A 21887-nucleotide genomic window follows, 5' to 3' on the forward strand; every position below is an offset into this window, starting at 1 on the left:
GCATCAGTTGAATTGTGCCATCTTTATTCTTTAAACTATGATCAGTAAGGTGGTGGTAAAAGCACAAAGCAAACAGAAAAATGTCTACCAGTTACCCCAGATCATTTCCTTGTTCCCAATCATCTTCAGCATTTTCCCTGATATAATTAAGAAGTCTGGAGTTTTCCTGCTCTGAACTTATACTCAAAGTTTAGTTACACAAAAGAACAAAAACCCAGATTGCTGCCTCACATCCTCCCTGAAACAGAAAAGCATGCAAGGACAGTGATAGAGAGCAATAGATAGAACGGTTATTGTCTTCCTCCTGTCTGAATCCAGTGCTTTCCTCCTCATGTTGTTGTCTTTCTAAAGAAGATAATGTCAACCTCCTTCATTTTTTTTTACCTTGCTCCACTGTCTTGGTTGTTTTCTCTTCCTTCTTTCCAGGTACAGCTGCAAGGCAGAGATAAGGTTTAAATAAAAGTTCCAGATGGAAATGCTGCTTCTGCTCAAAAATGCATTTTGTAACTCATTCGTTGCCAGCTCTTTCTTCTAAACAAGCTATTTTAGAGTTTTTCAACTTTTCTCATTTCTCTATAAACCAGTTGAAACCGATTTCAAATTGAATGTTAAAGAATTAGAGAAAAAAGAAATAATTTCTTGGCTTCTGACTAGTTTTTCCATACCCCTTTCTACTTTCTCCTTTTATACTCTACTTTGATAAACAAGCTCTACAAGGAATTCTACTTGACAAGACTATGATTAATCGATTTACAATCCAGGTTATTGCTGGAGTCATTCAGAGTCTTGAAAATGTCAACTAGATGCTGTTTTAAATTCAAGCTTAACTTAATCAACTGAAAGGACAGTGTAGTCATGCTTGAGATTCATTTAAATGTTAAATAAAGTCATCCAAAATCACAGGTAACCAAAAGAGAAATAAGATGCTGTTTATCCTGAACTATGCTTTCTTTAAGATTTATTGCTTTCAATGGACTACTCACTGTCTACCTATTTATACATCAAAACACTAGAAATTATTCACTCAAAATCAATATACCCCACTGAAATAATTGATTCAAGTAAGGATCTTCAGAGGATACTAGCAGCTGTTTGATGAAGATGAGTGAGGGGACTGAATATTGCCATCACACCCAAGTATCGCCCCACAGAGCTGCACGGAGAAAAATGCAACTTTGAAATGAAGCAATGTGGTTGTCACCAACACAACCACTGATGAAACTTAGAACCATTCATTCATAATGGGACATCCGGACATTCTGACTTCTTAATGATATGCAGTGTCATGTACTCTGAAGTGTTCTTGCCAAAGCATCCAACTAGTCAACTGGAATCCAGTTAAGCCAAAGATTTAGCTTTCAGTTTAATCAAATACAGTATATAAAAATATATATTGAATAATATTCTGAAGAAATAATCAAAGCAATCAAAAATGTCTACAGTGTAACTGGCCATGATCTTTTCAACAAAAATGTCATGAACCGGGGGGGGAGGGTAACATAACTTTTTTTTACAGAAACTTGCTAAATTTACTCATTAGTCATAATAGTTTAGTTGTAGACCTTTTTGATTGTTTCAAGTAGATAATAATTTCATTAGTAAGTAATGAGTTTTATTCATTACTTTTCTATTCTTGTACATATTATTTCGTTTTCTCACCTTATTTCACTGGCTAAAATATCTATACGATATGTAATAGAAGTGGTAATAACAGACATCCTTGTGTTGTTCTAATTCTCAGTTGGAAATCTTTCCATTTTTCTCCATTGAGTGTGATATTTGCCAATGGTTTGTAGGTATCTTATCAGATTAAGGAAGTTTCTTTCTACTCTAGGGACGAATTATATCAAATGCATTTACTATGATGAATGTAATTTCCCTTTATTCTATTAACCTGGTTAATTACATTCATTTTTTTTTAAAGATTGTATTCCCAAAACAAAACCAACCTTAAGACATTTTATCCTTCATGCATATTTTCAGACTTGATCTGCTAATATTTTGTTTAGGCCTATCCTTCTATGTTCACAAAGAAGGTAGCATGCATGTTTCTTTTTTATTTCTTGTTAAGTTTTAGCACCAAGGTTATTCTAGCTCCATAAAATAAGTGAATGTTTTCTCTTTTTAGATTCCTGGAAGGTTTAGTGTAAGATTAGTGTTAATTTTTCCTTAAATTCTTGAAAGAATTCACCAGTGAAGCTATCTGACTAGAAATTTCTTTGGGGAAGAATTATTAATTATGGATTCAAAATATGAATCTGTATTTATGGATTTGAATTATGGATTCAAATATGGATTATGGATTCAAAATATGAGTCCATTTATTGGAAAACATTCTTATTTTTAATTTTCTGTAGGATCTGTAATGATGCCTATTTTTAATTTTCTGATATTGATGTTTGGTGCTTTCTCTTTTTTTCCTAAATAAGTTTTCATAACAGTCTATCAGCTTTGTTAGGTTTTATGGAGACTCTAACTTTGACTGCTTTGCTTTCCCTATTGTACAACTTAATTTACTACTTCATTAGCCTTTATTATTACATTTTTTAATTTCTTTTCCTTCAGATTTCTTTGGGTTTAATTTTCTGTATTAAAAAATTATTGGCTTTCTGGATATTCGATTTTCAGATTTTTTACTTTTCTAATGAATATCGTTAAAGTGTGTAAGTTTTACCCTAACACTGTTTAACTGCATCCCAAGTTTCAATGTAATGCTTTTGTCATACATTAGATCAACATATATCCAAAATTTACTGTCATTTTTTTTCTTTGATACATGGGATATTTAGAAACGTATTGCTTGCATTTATTACAGTATCTAGCATTGTTCCTAATATAACAAGTGATTAATATATTTTTGCTTAGCAATTAAATGTGCTAATTGACAAACAATATGTCTTAATACGAAATGTTTTGCATTGAGAGGGAAAATCGGTAAGCTTTGGTATTAGTGGTTTTCTAGGAATAGGACTGATTTTAGGTGTAGCCAATAAGATGTGAAGAAAGACAGAGGAGCAAAAAATCCTTAGGTATGCATAGAGGAAAGTGAACAAATTAATCTGAAGCAGAGGTTTCCCCAAAGTAGATATGGAATAATCTAAAAATAGAAGATAGGGCCAATTATAGAAGGCCTTGAATTCCAAACTAGAGTCAGAATTTACTTTATTTACATAAAGGAGCTAGTAAAATGTGTGGTACATTAGTGGAAATGAAACACTGATAATTTGTAATTATAATAAAGCCCATGGGTATATAGTCTTATTCATAATTATTTTGTTCAGAAGACTCATTATAAATATTGTATAGCAAATATGTAGTTTTCAGCTTATTTTATTTTAATCCTTTGAAAAGTAAATATCTCTAAGTAAACAATTTGTGATTTACACAAAAAGAACAAGTTTTCTTTCCAATGATGGGTTCTACATTCATATTCAATAAAGGAGGATAGTCCCCTTTATAGCAGTTTTTTGTTACTCAGAAAAGGTCACTGAAAATATTGATTATCTGTACAGAAAATAACACATTTTGCATGAAATGATGATCCTTTCACTTCTACTTCTGATGTAAAATTCATCAAGCCTAATCCTATGGAGAGTAAACTTTAGAAATAAATAGCTCATCTAAGTAAGTGGATTTTCTAACTTCCTGGAATCAAAAGAAGACCTTAATCAATTTCTTTTTCTGTGCTACAGGGTACCTGAAATCTCCTTTGGTCCTGAGAGAAATTCTCTTTGCTCTACATTTGGAAGGATTTACTTTAGGGTGAAAAGTAGATTTATATTGCACTTCTTCAGAGATCCCAACTAATATAAAGGAAACAAAGCAACTAACACTCTTATAAAGTAATGCCTGAATTAGGAATAGTCCTAGCTAAACTATGAGATGGAGAAGTTACTTTCCTGTAGCTGCAGGCTTTTATTTCATTATTCTCCCCTTCAATTTCCTTCAGGGATCCACTTCTCCAGTACAATTTAATCTCTCCTTTCTTGACCTTAATCAGTCTTAAGGCTCTGATGTGTTCCCATTAGCAGTAAGGGCTTGTACATAAGCAATGAAGCTTACTTGGAGATGGGATATATTAGAATCCTGGTAAAAAAGTGAGGAGTGGTGGGAAAGTATATATAGTTTGAAAAGTCCCCCACATGACATTTATACATTACTTCAGGGATGTAGACCTACAGCCTTAGCATGATAAACTATTATTTTCAAGGATACAAGAATGCAATGTTATCTGCCCAAGGGTTGATCAGATTTTAAAGGTAGTGCATAGAGATGTCACTGACTGAAACAACGGAACAAATCATTAATTGTGGAATAAAAAGTCTTACATCTTGGGTACAAAGGTCCTTGGATATATGTTATAGTGGAGAGACAGGAAAGAGAGGCTTCTCATCAATTCTCAAATGATGCTAACTAATTAATGTATTCACAAGACCATCCTTTCCTTCTACCATCTTTCCTGAATTTTACATCATATTCCTGAATTTGGAATTATGAGCAATATGGTATTTGTTGTAGCATTCAAAGCAGGGAATACCTGAAAATGAAGTTGAGAAGGAATATAAGGGTCAGATCTTGAGGGATTTATGTCATTTTAACAAGGTTGGACTTTATTTCATGGTCAACTTGGAAAAAGACAGTTTTAAATTGAATGACTTGTTCAGTTTTATAACTTTAATAACTTACTATGACTATGGGGAAATTCTGGTAAAATGAATATTAGTGAAATAAAAATAAAGAGCCTAAGGGCAGTAGTGAGTTCATTACAGTGGTTCAAGCAAAAGATAGTGAAGGCTTAAATTAAGATGAAAGTCACAGTTATGAATAGGAGGAAATACGTTCAAGAAATATTAAGGAGATAAAATCAGCAGCACTTGGAGATTAATCAGATGAAGTAAAGAAAGATAAAAAATCACCCCCCCGTTTTCCAGTGAAGTGAAGAGAGATTGTATTTTCACCAATGATAGTGAAAAGCAAGTCGGGAAGGAGATACGAGGAATTTAGTTTAAAACAGGTTATATTTGAAGGTGTTTGTTGGACATTTGAACATATAAGCTTGAAATTTGAGGGAAAAAACCTTTTCACAGAGAAGTCTTGAAGTGGCAACATACAACTGGGAATCTTCAGGATATAGGGCAGAATTTCAACCTTGAAAGTGGACATATCTCACAAAGAGACAATATAAAATGAAAAGTTCAGAGGATTAATAATGGAATCTGGGAACATCAATAATTGAAGGGTCAGCAAAGAAAAAAGAAACACAAGTCACAAATAAAGGTCAGAGGATATGGGGGAGAACCAGGAGGCTATGTTCTCATGATAAGCCAAAAAAAGAGAAGCTTAGAGAAGAGATAAAATGGTAAATAAAACTGAGAAGCCTATTATGTGAGTACCGAATGGCTCCTTTGGTTTAGCAATGATAAAATCATCAGCATTATCCAGAACATCAGTGGCACAGTAGAGACAGAAGCCTCATCCTTGCGGGAGCTCGGAAGGGGTGCTAGCATTCCAGTGTCCAGAAGACTGGATAAAATGTGGAGACAAAATGGCAGAGAGGGAAATAGTAACCAAGAAAGGAGTTTTGAAATTGAGAATACTATTTCCAAAACAAAATCAATAATGGGAAAGATTATGATACCACAAAAATGCATGGGTGACTGATTAAAGGGGACACACCTGGAGAAGCTCGTCTTGACAAGAACAATAAACACTTTACCTCTGAGATTAAAGGGAGATGGCTCTAAATTAAACAAGAACACCAAGCTACTAACCTATTTCTCCTTTTATTCCAATCCATTTCCTTCAGCATGATTGCCTGTATGTTTCATTACCTCTTCCCTCAATTTGTCCTTCTTTAGCTTTCAAGTGTGCCATTCCCCTGAAAATGTGTTTATTTTATTTTATTCTATTTTATTATTATTTTCTATTTCAAGAGAGAGAGCACACATGAGTGGGTGAGAGGGGTAGAGGGAAGGGGAGACAGACAGAGAGAGATAGAGAACCTTAGGCAGGCTCCACTCTCAGGATGGAGTCCAACACAGGGCTCAATCCCACAGCCTCGGGATCATGATCTGAGCCGAAATCAAGAGTCAGATGCTCAACTGACTGAACCACCCAGGTGCCCCAAAAATTCTATTTTAAAAATCAATAATTATCTGCTTGGCAGTGACTTGGTGACCTCCTTGTCACTAAAATGGTTTATTCTCCTGTGGTGACTATGACATTATACATAATTACATCTATTTTTCTTTAACCTCATCTTTCTAGTCACTTTTTTCTGTCCTTTTTTTTTCTTTGACTTTCCTTGCCCTCCTTCCTCCAAATGTCAATTTTCCCTCACACTCCACACCAGCCCTGTTCTCACTCTAGGCCGTCTCTTCCTGACAAGCTCATGGACTCTTAACGGTTTCCACCAGTAATCCCATGCAGAAGACACCCACCTCTATATCTACAGTCTTGCAATTGTCTGAAATTCTAGTTTTATATTCGGAACCACCTATGGGAAGTCACTTGCATGTGCTGCCAGCACTTTAATATGTCTAAAATAAATCTTGCCTTCCCTCCCCAAACTACTTCTCATCTTCCTTCTTAATTTTTATAAGACTATCAATAATATTCTTCTAGCACCCAGTCTGAAAACTTATTGTCATTAAATCATTTCTTTTTTCCCTCCCAAAGCTAGTAAGTTGTCAAATTCTATTAATATCCCTCCTTTGAAATCTCATAATTAATACCAGGTCTTAATACATGTCACCTACATTATTGCATCCTACCTACCCTACCTCCTCCTAAAGCAAATGTCTGAATGTTATTCCTAAACTTAAAATTTTCATTAACTCCATGTTGCTCATGGAATAGAGTCCAATTTTAAAATCAGGCCTCTTTACAGCATTATTAGCCCAGGCTGTATTAATTCATGCCATATCCGTAACTCTCTTGCCATTCCTCATATACATCCTGAAATTTCCCACCACTGCCTTGTTGTTTTACCTGTACCCAGGTTACCCTTCGAACTAATGATTACATAACAAAATTCTATCTGTTATTTAAGACTTAACTCTAAAGTCATCTTAGGTAGTAAATCTTTGCTTTACCCCAGGTACAAATAATTTTTAAACTCCTCTGGAAATCGATCTGTATTTATTTCTTACCCTGTTGGCTTTAAACCATAAACTATAATTACATAGAAAACTTTTATGTGATGGCAAAAAATGAGGTTTAAACAACTTAAATTCCTATTTTTCAGTATTTTAAGTTGTTCAATAACAAGATTAACATCTACATTTTCCCTTAATTCTGTATACAGTGTGTAAACCATAAATATATGTCAAATGAAAGTAAAAATGATTTGAATACTGCAAAACAAATTTAAGTTAGTAAGATGATATATTGATGACCATATATATATATATATATATCCCCAAAGAAAATATGACTTAAAATCTGGCTTAAGATCAAACAATTTATACTAGATATATAAATTGGCACATTGCAATTAATTTAAAATAAACTTTTTTTAACTGTGAAAATTTTAAAACACTTGCAAAATTAGTAATTTCCACCTAACATTGCATATACAGTTCCTAGTTCAAACCTCAATGCAGAAAAACAATTTCCAAAGTTTTGAAAACAAAAATAACCCCTACATAATTTTCTTATTCTACTTATTTTTGAAAAGACTACAAGTTGAACATCTTGTAAAATATGTTGTTGTGGAGATTAGGGGCTAAATCTATGATGAAACAGTATCTATTGTTTTGTGTGGCTGATTGTCAGTGAGGGTGTAGGGGACAGAAAAACTAGTTGACAAATGAATGAAGTATATGTTGACTTCTATTTTTTGTAAGTTGTTAAATTGGAAAAGCACTACCTGAATTTCCATTTATTTATGACAGCTTTGGAAGGATCACTTGCTTCTGCCGTGCTGTGGTTGCAGGCAAACCCAATGTGCAGAATCATACTTAAGTTAAGAACTGAGGCATGAGACCTAAGATTTACTAGAAGCAAAGTAATTGGTGCCAATAGTTTATTTTCATAAAAAGATTAGTTCTTTTTTTTCATTTCACTCTAAGTCTAGCAATCAGGTGTACTTAACCCCAACCGAAATGTTTGCCATACTATAAACTCAGGGACCATTTTTGGTTGAAGTTCCCAGTGAGTTAACAAAGTGATGGTTCAGTCCCAGTTAAGTACCTTTGTTCACTCCAATTTGACCTGATTGGACTCAAACTATGTGTGTTTGTATTTCTATCCTAAATATCCAGGCTCCAAGTAATTGAGAGTCTGTGCAGGGCTCAACCTCCAAGTAGTTGAATCTTTCCTTGTTTTTTTTAGTTTATTTTTTTATTTTTTTAAACATTTTTATTTATTTTTCAGAGACAGAGAGAGAGCATGAGAGGAGGAAGGGAAGAGAGAGAGGGAGACACAGAATCCAAACCGGGGTCTAGGCTCTCAGCTGTCACCAGAGAGCCCGACATGGGGTTCGAACCCATCACCTGTGAAATGATGACCTGAGCCGAAGTCGGGCACTTAACCGACTGAGCCACCCAGGTGCCTCAAATTTTCTCTTCTTAACTCTGTCTCCAGGCTACCTTTCATAATGAGGAATTTCCTAAGGCTCTATATTTGAAATCTAATTCCAAATGAAACCCAAATATCGCTACTTGGACACCCCATTAGCCTCACTCTTGGCTACCAATTCTGAACTACAACTTTGCCTTGCTTTTGTTCTTGCTTTTAACACATATCCATATGCTGGTGTCATATTCACTTCCTGGACCCATGTACACTTGTACCCTTCCCTATATTAATGACTTTTCCTGAATCTATAGACCTTCAGCCTTTTCATGATACCATGGCATCATCCTTTCTGAAACAAGCAAGTATTACCCACATTCCACTTAATGCCAACAAGGAAAACTGATCTGAAAATAAGACACCACAAGAGAATGAGATACATTAAAGTGACTTCGATGATATATGACTCTATCGCTTAGGACACATTGATACCGAGCTAAATTTACTTCAATCACTTATCAAAAATAGCTTAGGTTATTAGAAAAAGATATAATTAGGAAACATTTTATTCCTATGTGTGGTAAATTTAGAATAATAAATAGACCTGTATTTAAGAGAAAGCATCCATTAATTTCAGTAACTCTAGCTTCTAATTATTACTTTACAAAAATTTATATCTTTTCTTAAAGTATTCTTTATCTAATTTTTGTCTTAGACATACATATGTATACTAATTTATACATTAATGTATATATTAATTAAATATAGTAATTTATATTATGATTTATTAACTAATATATAAATTTATATTATATTAATTTATATCCATGTGTTCATTTATATTCATATATATAATATATATTTATATTCACATATATAATATTATACATATATAAATTACTTGGTATTGAGAATGTGGATATGTGTTATTTACATTTTATGTCTTCCTAGAGTGCTGATATATATTCTCTTTATAAAGCATATGCAATGGAGAGTTTTTTAGGAGTAAAAGGTGATGTTGTTTTAGGGAAGTATGTGTGAAATGGTATGTGTGTAGGTTTGTGTGTGTGCGTGTGTATGTGAGTGTATGTTAAGTATAAGGTTGTTAAATTGTCTCTTGAGATACTTCTGAAAACATTGGATATATTGCTGACTTCATTTCTATTTGTAAAGAAGAATCACAAATTGTAGAATTGTTCCAGATTATTTTGAATAGGGAATATGTAAAACTTTTCATCATGATGATTACTTTTAATGTATATTACTGTTTTAAACATGTTATTTAAATGTCTCCTAAAAGGCATCAAAATTCATATATGTAGGCCTCTGATTAGATATGACAAGAGAAATAACTTTGAAAACTTAAATTCCTACCTTCCCAATATTTTTTGAGCAAAATATCCCCAAGTGAGCATTTCAATTTAATATTTTCTAATTTAATATTATGCAAGCACAAAGTGAACATTGTTCACATAAGCTCTACTAGTCCATATTTCATTTGTTCAAGCCCTGTCTTCCTAAGGCAGTATATTGAACCTGAATACTCTCCAGATGATTGGGATCCTGTTCAGCTTGAATAGCAGCATTTCTTCAATTTTTTGAAAACTAACTTGCAAGTGGACTATAGTTACTCATTTTAGTTTATGACCTTAAAGAAGTGAAACCATTGGCACTAGAACACTGAACACAAAAGCTTTAACATGGATACCATAAATCTTATGCAAAGTGGGTTTGTTTCTGTGTCAATGAAATAGCAAAATCAATAAATTAGACCTCTTTTATAAGCACTGAACAATACATTAAGTTAGGAACCTTAGCAGAAATAAGCTATAGCCATGACATCTTTTTCTTCAAGCTGCATTTACCTTTTTTAGTTGAGGCAGCACCAGCCTCTTCTTTGGCTCGTTCAGTTTCTGCAAATTCAGATATTAAAGAATGAGAAATGGATATCAGAGATGCCAGGTCGATATCTCATGGTATTGTAAGTCAGACAAGACTAAAAGTGCCCAAAAGATAAAATATGTGTGGCGCCTGAGAGCAAAGCAAGCAGCAAAGAAGAGCCACTCTATAAAGTACTTACATATTTTTAAAGTAATGAACTCTCTTATCTCTCCCACATACTGCTCTGCGGTATTAAATTTTAATGCCTATGTAAGTAGTGGCCATAAAACAAGGTGGCTTATTTCACAAAATACACTGGAATACTAATTAGTTTATATTCAAATGTAAAATGATGTATGAGTTGTGTGGAAGAGGACTTTTTCGCTTAGCCTTTAATTATGGGGATGGCAAGCAGTATTTGATCTCCATCAATTAGCTCTATATTATAAAAGACTAGCTGTAATATTATGGAAAATTCCATTTGAATATTGCTTGGAGAGAGAGAAAATTTTTTAAAGGCCAAAGTGGCCTCTTGTGATTTCTCATGTAGTTTATCTGGTGTGGAATATAAGAGAGCTGTCTGGAAGACATAATCTGAAATGCTGGTCCTAGTACAAAATTTTGGATCTCGAATCATAGCTAATTGAAAGAACTTTCTCCAGTCTATAGGAAAATAACAAAAATAACAATGAACTGGTGAATATTTACAAATATTTATTTACTCATTTTACTGACTTTTTATTTTTTGATGTTGTTCTCCTTGGCCACCTGTTTTTTATGTTTATGTTTACTTTTATTTTCATTAGTATGTGTACGTATCCCCCTCACTCATATGCACTCAGCAGCTGAGCTCTAGGAACAACCACACAACAGGACTCTTCATGCCCCCTCTCCCTCCGTCCTTATGCCATAGATCTTGGGCTGTGAGAAAGATCAGATGTCAGAAGAGGCCTTCACATCATGTTCAGGCCTTAATTCTACCATATTAGATATCATGAGCTTTACAATTTGAGCCTATGCAAGAAGTCATGTAAATAACCTCTTCCAGACTTTCTTAAGACCCTGAGCTCCAGGACTATGCAAACCCCTGGCTGTTGTACACCTTCCAGATAAAGACTTTACACTAGTGGTTCTCAAACTTCAGCATGCATCTGAGTCACGCCGTGGGCTGTTAAAACGCAGACACAGCCTGGATGGTTTGTGATTCAATGAGTCTAGGGCATGTCCTGAGAATTTACATTTCTAATCATTTCCCAGGTGATGCTTATGCCTTTGGTCCAGACCATAGTTTGGAAACTGATTACTAAATATCCCCTAAGAGACCATCAAGCTGAATCCGTCTGTGATCCCCATTTGTGTTTACCTCAGTTACCACCATGAACCTAGGCTTCCGGCAGAAAACAGAGTTCACATTTCTCCTAAAAACAGATCCTTACCAAAGTCCTTCCAACTCTCCACTACAGTATATGCACCAGTATCCTCAGCCTCTATTCAGAGCATGAGCTTTGCTGTCTTCTTTTAACCGCCCCCTAGCTCCCTAAGGCCTCTGCAACTCTGCAAGCAGTCTTCTAAACTGGAGAATGTTTGTTTTCCCAACCCTTACATACCAAAGTGTCTATTATTTCTCAATGGTTGTTATCTCCTGGCTTTCTGTAAATCTCATTTCCTTTGAAGTGCACACTATCAGTTTGTACCTGGCTTGATCCCTCCTCTTATTGTCATTATTAACCTTATACTCTAGCACCATCCCTCATTGAGTATTTTTGCACAGAGTTGTCTTCCTCTACTATTGTGAGATTTCATTAAGAACCCCTCTCAATCACGGTTGAGCATTAGAATAAGTTGGGGGCTATTACAAGTCCATGGGTGTCAGATGTAGTAGGTCTATGGTGAGCTATAGAGTTTTGAAAGCTTTGAGATTCTGAGTTAATGAATCTGAAAGGAGCCCTGGGTATTCATATATTTGGAAGCTTTCCAAGGTACTCTAATATTTAACTAGGATTGGGAGTCATACACACAGTTCATATGTATGCTTGATCTCTCATTTCCTTGACCTCTTCACTTAAAACAAGATTCCTGCCATCTACCAACATACTCTTGGACTTTGCTTCCAAAACTTTGATCCCCCAAATCCTATTCTCTGGCACCATTCTTCATTTTACAGCTCACTTACTCAAGAATCTTTTCCAAATAAGGGCACCTGGGTGGCTCAGTCAGTGAAGCATCCGAATTCAGCTCAGGTCATGATCTGGCAGTTCATAAGTTCAAGCCCTGAATCAGGCTCTGTGCTAACAGCTCAGAGCCTGGAGCCTGCTTCAGATTCTGTGTCTCCTTCTCTCTCTGCCTCTCCCCTGTTCACACTCTGTCGTTCTCTCTCAAAAATAAACATTAAAAAATTTTTTAAAAAGAACCTTTTCCAAATAGTATCTGACTCCATCAATACTTTTGTTCTTTTGACCTTACCCCTTTTTCACTGCTCCTGCTCATTAGTCTTATCAATATTTAAATGAGCCATGGTTAAATCATTCACTTAGTGATCTGCTTTTACAGTTGTCAGTAGTTTCTCAGGCTGCTTTTAAACTGTTCGGTGGCTAAAAACATCAGAAATTTATTCTTTCAAAGTTCTGGAGGCAAGAAGTCCAAAATTAAGGTGCTGTCAGGGCCATACTCTGAAGCTATCTTGGAACTCTCATAGAAAGAATCCTTCCTTGCCTCTTGCTAGCTTCTGGTGGTCCTTGGCATTTACTGATTTATAGCTGCCTCACCATAATTCCTCCTTTTCTGTTCATATGATTTTCCTCCCTCTGTATGAATTTGTGCATCTCCAAATCTTCCTCTCCTTCTAAAGACACCAGTCATTGGATTCAGGGCCCACTCTAATCCATATGACCTCATCCTAACTTGATTCAATGACACTCATAGGTACCGACTTAGGACTTTAGGATATCTTTTGCAGTGACACAATTCAGCCCATGACACCCTCAAAACACAAAACTACTTTATGTCTGCCACCTGAGCAGCCATCCAAACTTGAGGACGGCCCTCCTCCTGCTTCAGGTCTCACTTGAGTTGTCACATTTCAGTAGTTAAGGGGAGTGTTCAGCACTGATCAGCAATACTAGCACAGACCTACAGAAATTGTTTTCCCATTCTAGACAACTGGTTCGTGCCTTCTCTCCCCTCCTCAAACTTCCAATATCCTGCAGTGTAGAGGCAAGCTGCTGTTGAGAAATTCAGGGAGAAAATAAAAGCAGACTACACTACCTCCTGTTTTCACCACCTCACCAGCACATACCTGCACCATTTGTTTTCTTTTCAATCCCAAAGGATGGCGGGTCCCCACCCCAATTTAATACCAGTCCATCCTGCCTCCCTTCTCCTTCTGCCAAGTCAAGGTCTTTTTCTTGCAAATATTGCTTCTATCTGCTACCTCATCAGTTTTCCACCTCAGTGACACTTTCACATCAGTTCAGAAACATAATATGTCACTCTTTATAACTGCAGACAACCATATCCTTCACTTCTATACACCTCCCACCTCAGCTGCCTCCTCTCTCTGTGGTCCATCACAGCCTCCAGGGAGTTGTGACAGTGTCACCAATTCTGTTTTCTCACTCTGTTTTTTTAAAACCTGACTAATTATGAAAAATATTATATAAGTGAAAGACACAAAAGCATGTAACATATGTGCGCACTTTAATGAATGGTAATAAAAAATGCATACCTTTGTAACATCCAGCAAGCTTAAGAAATAAAATATCACCAAAGCTTTTGAAACCTCTTACTCATTCCACTACCTCATGCTTTTTCTTTCATCTCAGAATTATTATTGTCCTAAATTTTATATTAATCATTTTCTTATTTTTTACCACAGTTGTTTATTACATGTACTTATCTCTAAACAAAGACAAGACCATTTTTCATAGATTGAACTATATTGTTTAGTGAGATAACTTTATAAATATTGATTTATATTGTTTAATTCTTGTAATTTGCTTCTTTCAAAACATCATGTTGAGATGCAGTGTTAAAATAGTCACATACAGAGGCTCTTAGACTGGGTAGCTCTAGCGATTTTGGTGGCTTATAGAAACAAACCAAAGCCAGAGTCTTCTAGATTTTTCTGGAATCTGAGAAACTAAAACTCAAGAGCAACTATCATGACATCCAAATAACTAAACCTTCCCAAACAAGGCAAACATTTAAGTTACAGCCAATTAAATCACTTCTTTGCTTTGCTTCTGTGTATTCTTAAACCTCTGCCCTAGATCCTGCCTATGGAGTACGCTTAACTAGTTTTCATTTTTGGCACTGCTTCAGAATCGTTGTTTAACTTTTTATGGAAGCCATGTTGACATGAGTAGCTGTGGCTGATTAATTTTAACTGCTGTACAGTATTCCACTATATGTACATTCTAACAATTATATATTCATCCTTCTGCCAATGGACATTAGGTCATGTCTGATTTTTGTGCTGTTATAAATAATCCTGCTTTAAACATTCCCACACATGTCTCCTGGTGCACATGTTGAAGAATTTTCTTAGAAGTGAAATCATTAGTTCATAGCATTTTCTTATGTTTAATTTTTCCAGATAAATGCCACAATGTTCCCCCAAATTTTACATTCATACCAACAGTGTATGGTGAGTTTCCATTGCTTCATATGATTACCATTCCCAGAATAATAATTTTCCTCTTTTTTGGTCGATCTGGCACATGTCCAATAGTATCCCATTGTGCTTCTAATTAAAATTCCATTATACTAAGAGACTAAACATCTTTTGATATGCTTATAAAACATTTGTGGGCTTTTTTTGATGCTTACTTATATCTTTTTACCCATTTTTTTTCTGTCCACTGTTCTATAAATGTCTTGTATTCATTTTTAGAGTTATTTAATTTTTGCTACTCACTTCTTGTTACTTATGTGTGCTACAAATATCGTTTCCAAGTGTGTAGCTTGTATTTTGTTAGTATTGTATTAGTCCTATTTTGAATTTATTCAGTCAGCCTTGTCTGTAATTTGAGTTGTGATATTATAATTTATTATCAAAATTGAGTGAAAGGAAGTGCTAATAATAATTATTCATATGAATATGAATATGAAGACTGTCTTCACCAATTGACATACAGGGTCATACATGTCATGCAGTCTGTGTTCCAGACACACCTTATTGACATCAGAGCTATTGTTCAGGTCCATAGATATTTTCCCCCAGTAACTTCCATTACAGAGTATGTAACTGATTCCCAAAAGCCATGCCACTTTTCTAACTAATGTAAATTGTCCCCAAGTACTCTTCTAATAGTATACCCTTAATGGATTCAAAAGGGACTTTTTTCCCCCTTTTTTTAAAAGCAATTTCTACACCCAATGTGGAGCTCAAACTCACACCCCCAAAGTCAAAAGTCACATGCTCCACTGACTGAGCCAGTCAGGTGCCCCAAAGGAACTTTACTTTTAAATTCTGTGTATTGGTTTCTCCTGAAGAATCTTGGCATGTATTAGTAGATCAAGCGATAATCTTCAGACTCACACATTTAGGTATTGAAGTGTAGTTAAGGTAATAAACACAGTTAGGCTTGGTGGCTGAGCATACACAAGTCAAATGCAGTACTAAGATCAAAGGAAGAAAAATGCATAACTATTGACATTTCAATTAAAATTATTTTAAAAAAAATTAAAAATGACTGGACTTTGGAGCCTTTTTTGCTCAAAATTCAGATTGACCAGAGGCTGGAAGAACATGCACACAGAATACATGATCAGAGCCCTGTGGTCCTTGATACGAAGAAGGAAGTAATATACAGATGTGTTTCCAAGGTCTTGAGGCACACTGGTCACTGAAGTGTTCTTGGAGGGAAAAAAAGGATGTGATGTGGTCAAATATAGTTGCTAAGCATTGTGTACTGCATTCCCTCTTGAAGATTCACCAAGGAGAACATTAAAGACCTGAAATGACCCAGGGCTTAAAAATCTACTTATTTGGATCTTTTCCTGTTTGGAAATGGTTAATCATATTGTCAACTCCTATGTTGCTATCCAGCATGTGGGAAAGCAGCTACAATGGACTGTAGAGAAGGGAATTGGGTGTGTTGAAGCATTTTTGTATGTCCTATAATAAAAGAATTTGTGTTGACTTGCAGAAATTGTAAATCTAGGTTTGGCATGCCTGCTAAGTCCAAGACAGTCTTCTTCTACCCACATAACCCCTGACACATAACTTTATATAGAGAGGTATTAAGTGCCCCTCCATAGTACTACCTTCTAGAATTTGAAATATTTTGTTTCCTTCAAGTTCATGGTACAATGACGACCTCCACCATGAACTAAGAGAGCTCCCGAGTTTATCTGTGTCCTCCAGTATTTTTCCTACAGTGATTTTGATTTCCTCCGGCACCTAGAACAAATAGTTCCACACCACAAATTCAACCAACATTCTAGTTATTTCCTGGAATGAAGTGTTAATGACCAACTACCTTTTATTTTTCGATGGACTTGCACTAACCCTGTCAATCTCACCTCTCCTTTTTAATTCAACACCAAGCAATTTTATCACATAAATATTTAATTTATGTTAATTAAACTATACATCTCACTCTCATTTGCTCTCATAACTTAGGATACCATAAATCATATCCCAAATGTTTAGGTTATATACAAAAACCTATGTGCACCATATTATATGAGGAATTTTCAAGAGTATTTGTAATGAAGAGCAATCTTTACCTTAGGCAATAAAGTTATTGCCTACAATAAAGTAATGGCCTACTGTGCATAGCAGATGTGTAAAAATTCTGTTGTATGGTTTCAAGACCGAAAAGCAACTCTTAGTTGAATAAATGGATGGTCACACTGTTAGTAGAGAATTTAAGCAATTTATGAATTATCTGTAATTAATTTTTGTATTGAGCGATAATGCCCATGTCAAGTCTAAATTTTTCAACTGTATGAAGAGTTGAGTATTAATTCTTTTGAAACTTTTATATTGGGTCTAAGATGATTTAGCAACTTAATTTGCTAATTTCCTGCAAAAGATGCTGATCTCTTCAAAACTTGATTGGATAGTGTGCCTCATAGATAGCAGAACTTAACAGGGCTGTTTTATTGCAAATCAACATTTTTATCTATATGTCACATTTTTCTGGGAAGAAAATGTTCATTTTTAGCATAGTCTTCAATCTAACATTCTCTACCAGTGCTGCAAAATTATCAGTTTTGTTTTACATATTTTCTTGATTATGCATTTCTACAGACTAAGTATTAGCATGCTGAAGATTCCATAATACAGAGTTCCAATCAGCTTTACATTCAACTAAAAGTTTTCATGAAAATATAAATAGAATTTTAGGTTCATGTTACACCTCTCAATCAAAGTCTGTAATGTCTATATAAACACTTCCATCTGTAATTTTTTAAAAGACATGCCCACCAAGTTACTCTTCATTATGTTTCTAATTTTTCTCTGATATATCCACCAATGAAATACTTTATCTCAAATAAAACATGCATTTGTTTTATATATTAATACCATACCTATGCAGCTCCAAACCAAATGAAAAATATAATTATATTTATATCATGCAAAGAACTTAAGTTTGACAGTAAGTCTTGTATATCAATCTTAGAGAAGTTAAAGTATATTTTTTCTGAAATCAAATATATGTCCTTATGCCTAAAATAACTTTCATTAATGACAATCTGTTAAGTACTTCATACAATTGAGAAAAACCATCAAAGACACAAGCATTTGTCCCTAAGCATGGAGTGAAAGCTACTATTGATGCAAATGTCATGGTATATTATAGTTATCTGTTAATATTCATAATCTGAAGATATAAACCCTAAAAGGAAATTATGATTTTATAAGAGCAATAGTTAAAGTTGTTGGAGGCTTCATTTCATTCAAGACACAATGTCTTTCACTGGTAGACAAATTATGTTGCCTGTTGGTTTGATCAAGTGATTAATTGTTAGGAAAATTAAGTCTGATGTGTTTAAGAAACTGAAGAGATCACTTATTCTGCAAAATAAGAAACAAAAATTATGAACCACTCAAAAAGGAGTTCTGATCTGGAGAAATTAACATTTACAAATGAAAATAAATTTTAAGAAGAATAAATTCACAGAAAAGGGAAGTTTGAATAATTATGTATATTATTTCAGCACAACAAATATTAAAATCAAGAAACATTTGGTAAGCCAGCTTCAAAAATTAGCATTAGCATTGTCTATAAGCAGAAAACTTAAATTAGTAAGCTGGTGAAATATGCTCTTTCTGTTATTTTAAGTTTTATTCAACATACTTGCTTTTATTTGCTTTTCACTTGGAGCTGTTAAAGACAAGAAATAATAAAATCTAAATTAATTACAAGGCCACTGTCTCTAACATAGTTTTAAGGTTATTTAAATTTTTTAAAAGACTATAACCTTGGAAACTAAGGAAATACAGGTCTGAGAAGGAGAAAATTCAACACTGTTCCATTTTCTTTTATATATTATAAATAGATGCCATGAACATAGATATTTTTTATACTTATATATCTTCTCCCAACACAGAATGTTCACTCACAACTTATTCATTTTGTTTTGCATTTTAAATTAGCTAAGAATCTGATTGTTTTTATATACAAGTCAATGCATTTTACTTCAAGTGATACGAAAAGAACATAGTGGATTGATAAATTATCCAATGGTTTCAATTTTTAAAATACAGCTAATTACTGCAAAGCTGCTACACTGTAATCATACCCTGAAATGAACAGATAATGATTTCAAGCAATTTAAGTTACTGTATTTTGTCAAGTTTAATGTTAGACAATAATGGTTAGCTATTAAAACTCTTGAAACTCATTACACCCATAGTCATTCTCTGTTTCTCCAGGTTTATATTTTATATATTTACATGATATATACTTTATTTTAGTTTTCTGCTTATGTGCATAAATAAGAATATGTGTTATCGCCTACTTGGGGAAATGTTAATACTCTGTTCTCTGTAAGGTAAACAAAACAATTCCTTCCCAAAGGATAAGTAATATCGACATTAATGTGAAATGGTGAAGTATGTGATCATTTCATCTTGGAAATTATTTAAACCTCATTCCCATTTAATTTTTTAATGTGTAATTCTATTTGGTGTTGCTCATTTCATGCAATAAACCATTATCAAGTGCCTACTGTGTGCCTGGCATTAAAATAAGCACTCTAATTTCTGACCATATATTAAGTGCTATTATAAAGGAAAGAGGATGATGCTATGGAAACTAGTTGGAGGAAGAACTAAATGGATTTGGGTTGTCTGAGGAAGTTTTACAAACTTAGAAGAATAAGAAGTATAGCTTTGAACCTGGGTTTTCTGTGGTCTGTGTTAGAGGGTAGTAAATAGTTGAGCTATATTTGTATGGGTATTTATATAGCACTGAATACATGCAATTTCCATTCAAATACAATAAAATGGGAGGAGAAAATAATGGACATTATATGAATCTATGGCCACACGCGCATGCACACACACACACACACACACACACGAAAACTCAATGAAGTTCCTTGAGTAGAAATTTGAAGGCAAAAACAAAAGGTAGTATTTTAAAATTAAGTCAATAAAATAAGTTTAGAAACTTGCATTTATTTTCCTTTGAAATAACTAATTGGCAGGCTAAATGCTAGAAACTTTTAAGAAAACCATTGGTATTCATACTTACTGCATTTTTAGAATTGTTTGTATATGTGTTTTATTGATTGTCTGATTCTCAATTCAATTTTCCCCCAGTAGAATGTAAATATATTGAGGGCAAAATCTGCCTCTACTTTTATTGCAGGTCCCCTGAGTACTCAAGAAATGTCATTAAGTAACATTTTGAATAGGGAGAGAGTAATTGCTGGAATTGAATATTCCGTATTTTACAGGTAAAGCAATATTGGATGCACTTATAGAAAGTGGTTTTTCTCTTGTTTTGTATTGGGTTTTTTGGGGGGGGCTTTTTTTTGTTATTGTTTTTTACACTAAACACTGCTCTGAAAAATTCACTGGGGAACTTAGGAAGCTACAGATGCTGATTCAGTCAGTCCAGGAAGGAGCTGGAGATATTGCATTTCTAACAACCTGGTGTTGCTGGCTCACAGACATATATTGGGTAGCAAGAGTGTAACAAATTATTTGGCTTTAATTTTCAAAAACTTCATTGGTGCTAACTCTGTGTCAAGAACTTGCAAAGACTATGGGATGGAAGGATTTCCTACCCTTTCTTGTCATAAGGCTGCAACATTAATAAACATTGCATATAGGGTAGAAAGAACCCAGCAACATCAGACTAACTCACCTGAATGTTCCTTCTTTGATGACTTTGCTGTGTCAAAGACAAGAAACAAAAAAGTCAAAATTCCAAGCCATTCTATGGCAATTCAGTATTCAACTGCAAATTAAGTAACAATATGAAAGTAAGATAGAGGAATTTAAAAACAGTTACCTGGTTCCACATGTTTTTCTTTCTTTTCCTGTTCTGAAAGGAACAATATTATCATTGTTATTATTATTACCATCGTTATTATTATTCCAATTTTATATGTCATAATTTAATTGCTTTAACACAAAGAAACATGTATGTGCTAATGCTGGGCTCAACAACTGATAATTGCTATGAAAAGACTAAGACTGTATATTTAAATCTTTCCTCTCTTTCCCTCACTGAGTTCCTGCACAGAACAGCATAAAAATATTCTATATAAGAGCAATTCTTCATGATTAATAAAGCAAAGAAAATTAAATAGGGTCCATAAAGGATGGAAAATAATTAATTTCCTACTGTATTAGATCAACATCAAATAAATTTGGGATAAAAAAAGCACAAAGGATAATTATTGCAGCTGTTTTAAAATAATTTTCAGATAAAGATGGACAGATTCCATATGGACTTCCTCTTCGAAGGTGAAATCTTCTTATATTGAAAAGGTATTTGTTTAGTTAAGTCAAAGACTTTGCTGAGAACACCAAAATAGACTGAATTTTCAGTGGAAAGCAAAACACACTCCCCTTGTTTTTAGGACAAATGCTCCATATAGGGTCCTTTTTAGATAGTGTTTCTTTTTAAGAATCCACTCTTGTCAATATTGTGTGAGGCAAAGTGTTATTCTGGCCTCAAGAGTAAGATGGCATTTCTATTATAATAAGCACTAATTTTACATAAAGTGCAAGTACTAATTTTATATGGAGTGTTATTATCTGCAATCCTTTTTTTCCCCTTGACAAGGTTGTCAAATTAATTTAAAAGAAGATTTTCAAGGCATGTTTTAACATAGGTATATTATTATCGGATTTTTTAAAGAGAAGGTATGTGAAGATTTCTTAAGTTTCATTCAATGAATACATTTTGGAGACTGGGAGATGTTTACGTTGAAAGAATTCTAAGAACTGTATTTCAGAAACATAGAGTGCCATCAAATCTCTCTGGTCATCTCATGAGCTTCTCAAGTGTGTAATTTGT

General features: G+C 34.2%; 1 protein-coding gene across 1 annotated transcript in view; it reads right to left on the reverse strand.

Moving 5' to 3' along the window:
• Positions 1-355: 355 nt before the first annotated feature.
• TRDN (triadin) overlaps positions 356-21887 on the reverse strand; it is a 275510-nt gene continuing 253978 nt past the window's right edge. The window contains exons 17-21 of the mRNA XM_049652957.1: positions 20874-20906; positions 20727-20753; positions 18708-18734; positions 10383-10430; positions 356-432 (exon numbers count right to left, since the gene is read on the reverse strand). Of these exons, the coding sequence (XP_049508914.1) occupies positions 371-432; positions 10383-10430; positions 18708-18734; positions 20727-20753; positions 20874-20906 (197 nt within the window). The 3' untranslated portion in view covers positions 356-370. The remainder of the gene's footprint in view (positions 433-10382; positions 10431-18707; positions 18735-20726; positions 20754-20873; positions 20907-21887) is intronic.

This window comes from Panthera uncia (genome assembly GCF_023721935.1).
Source record: "Panthera uncia isolate 11264 chromosome B2 unlocalized genomic scaffold, Puncia_PCG_1.0 HiC_scaffold_24, whole genome shotgun sequence".
Lineage (NCBI taxonomy): Eukaryota > Metazoa > Chordata > Mammalia > Carnivora > Felidae > Panthera > Panthera uncia.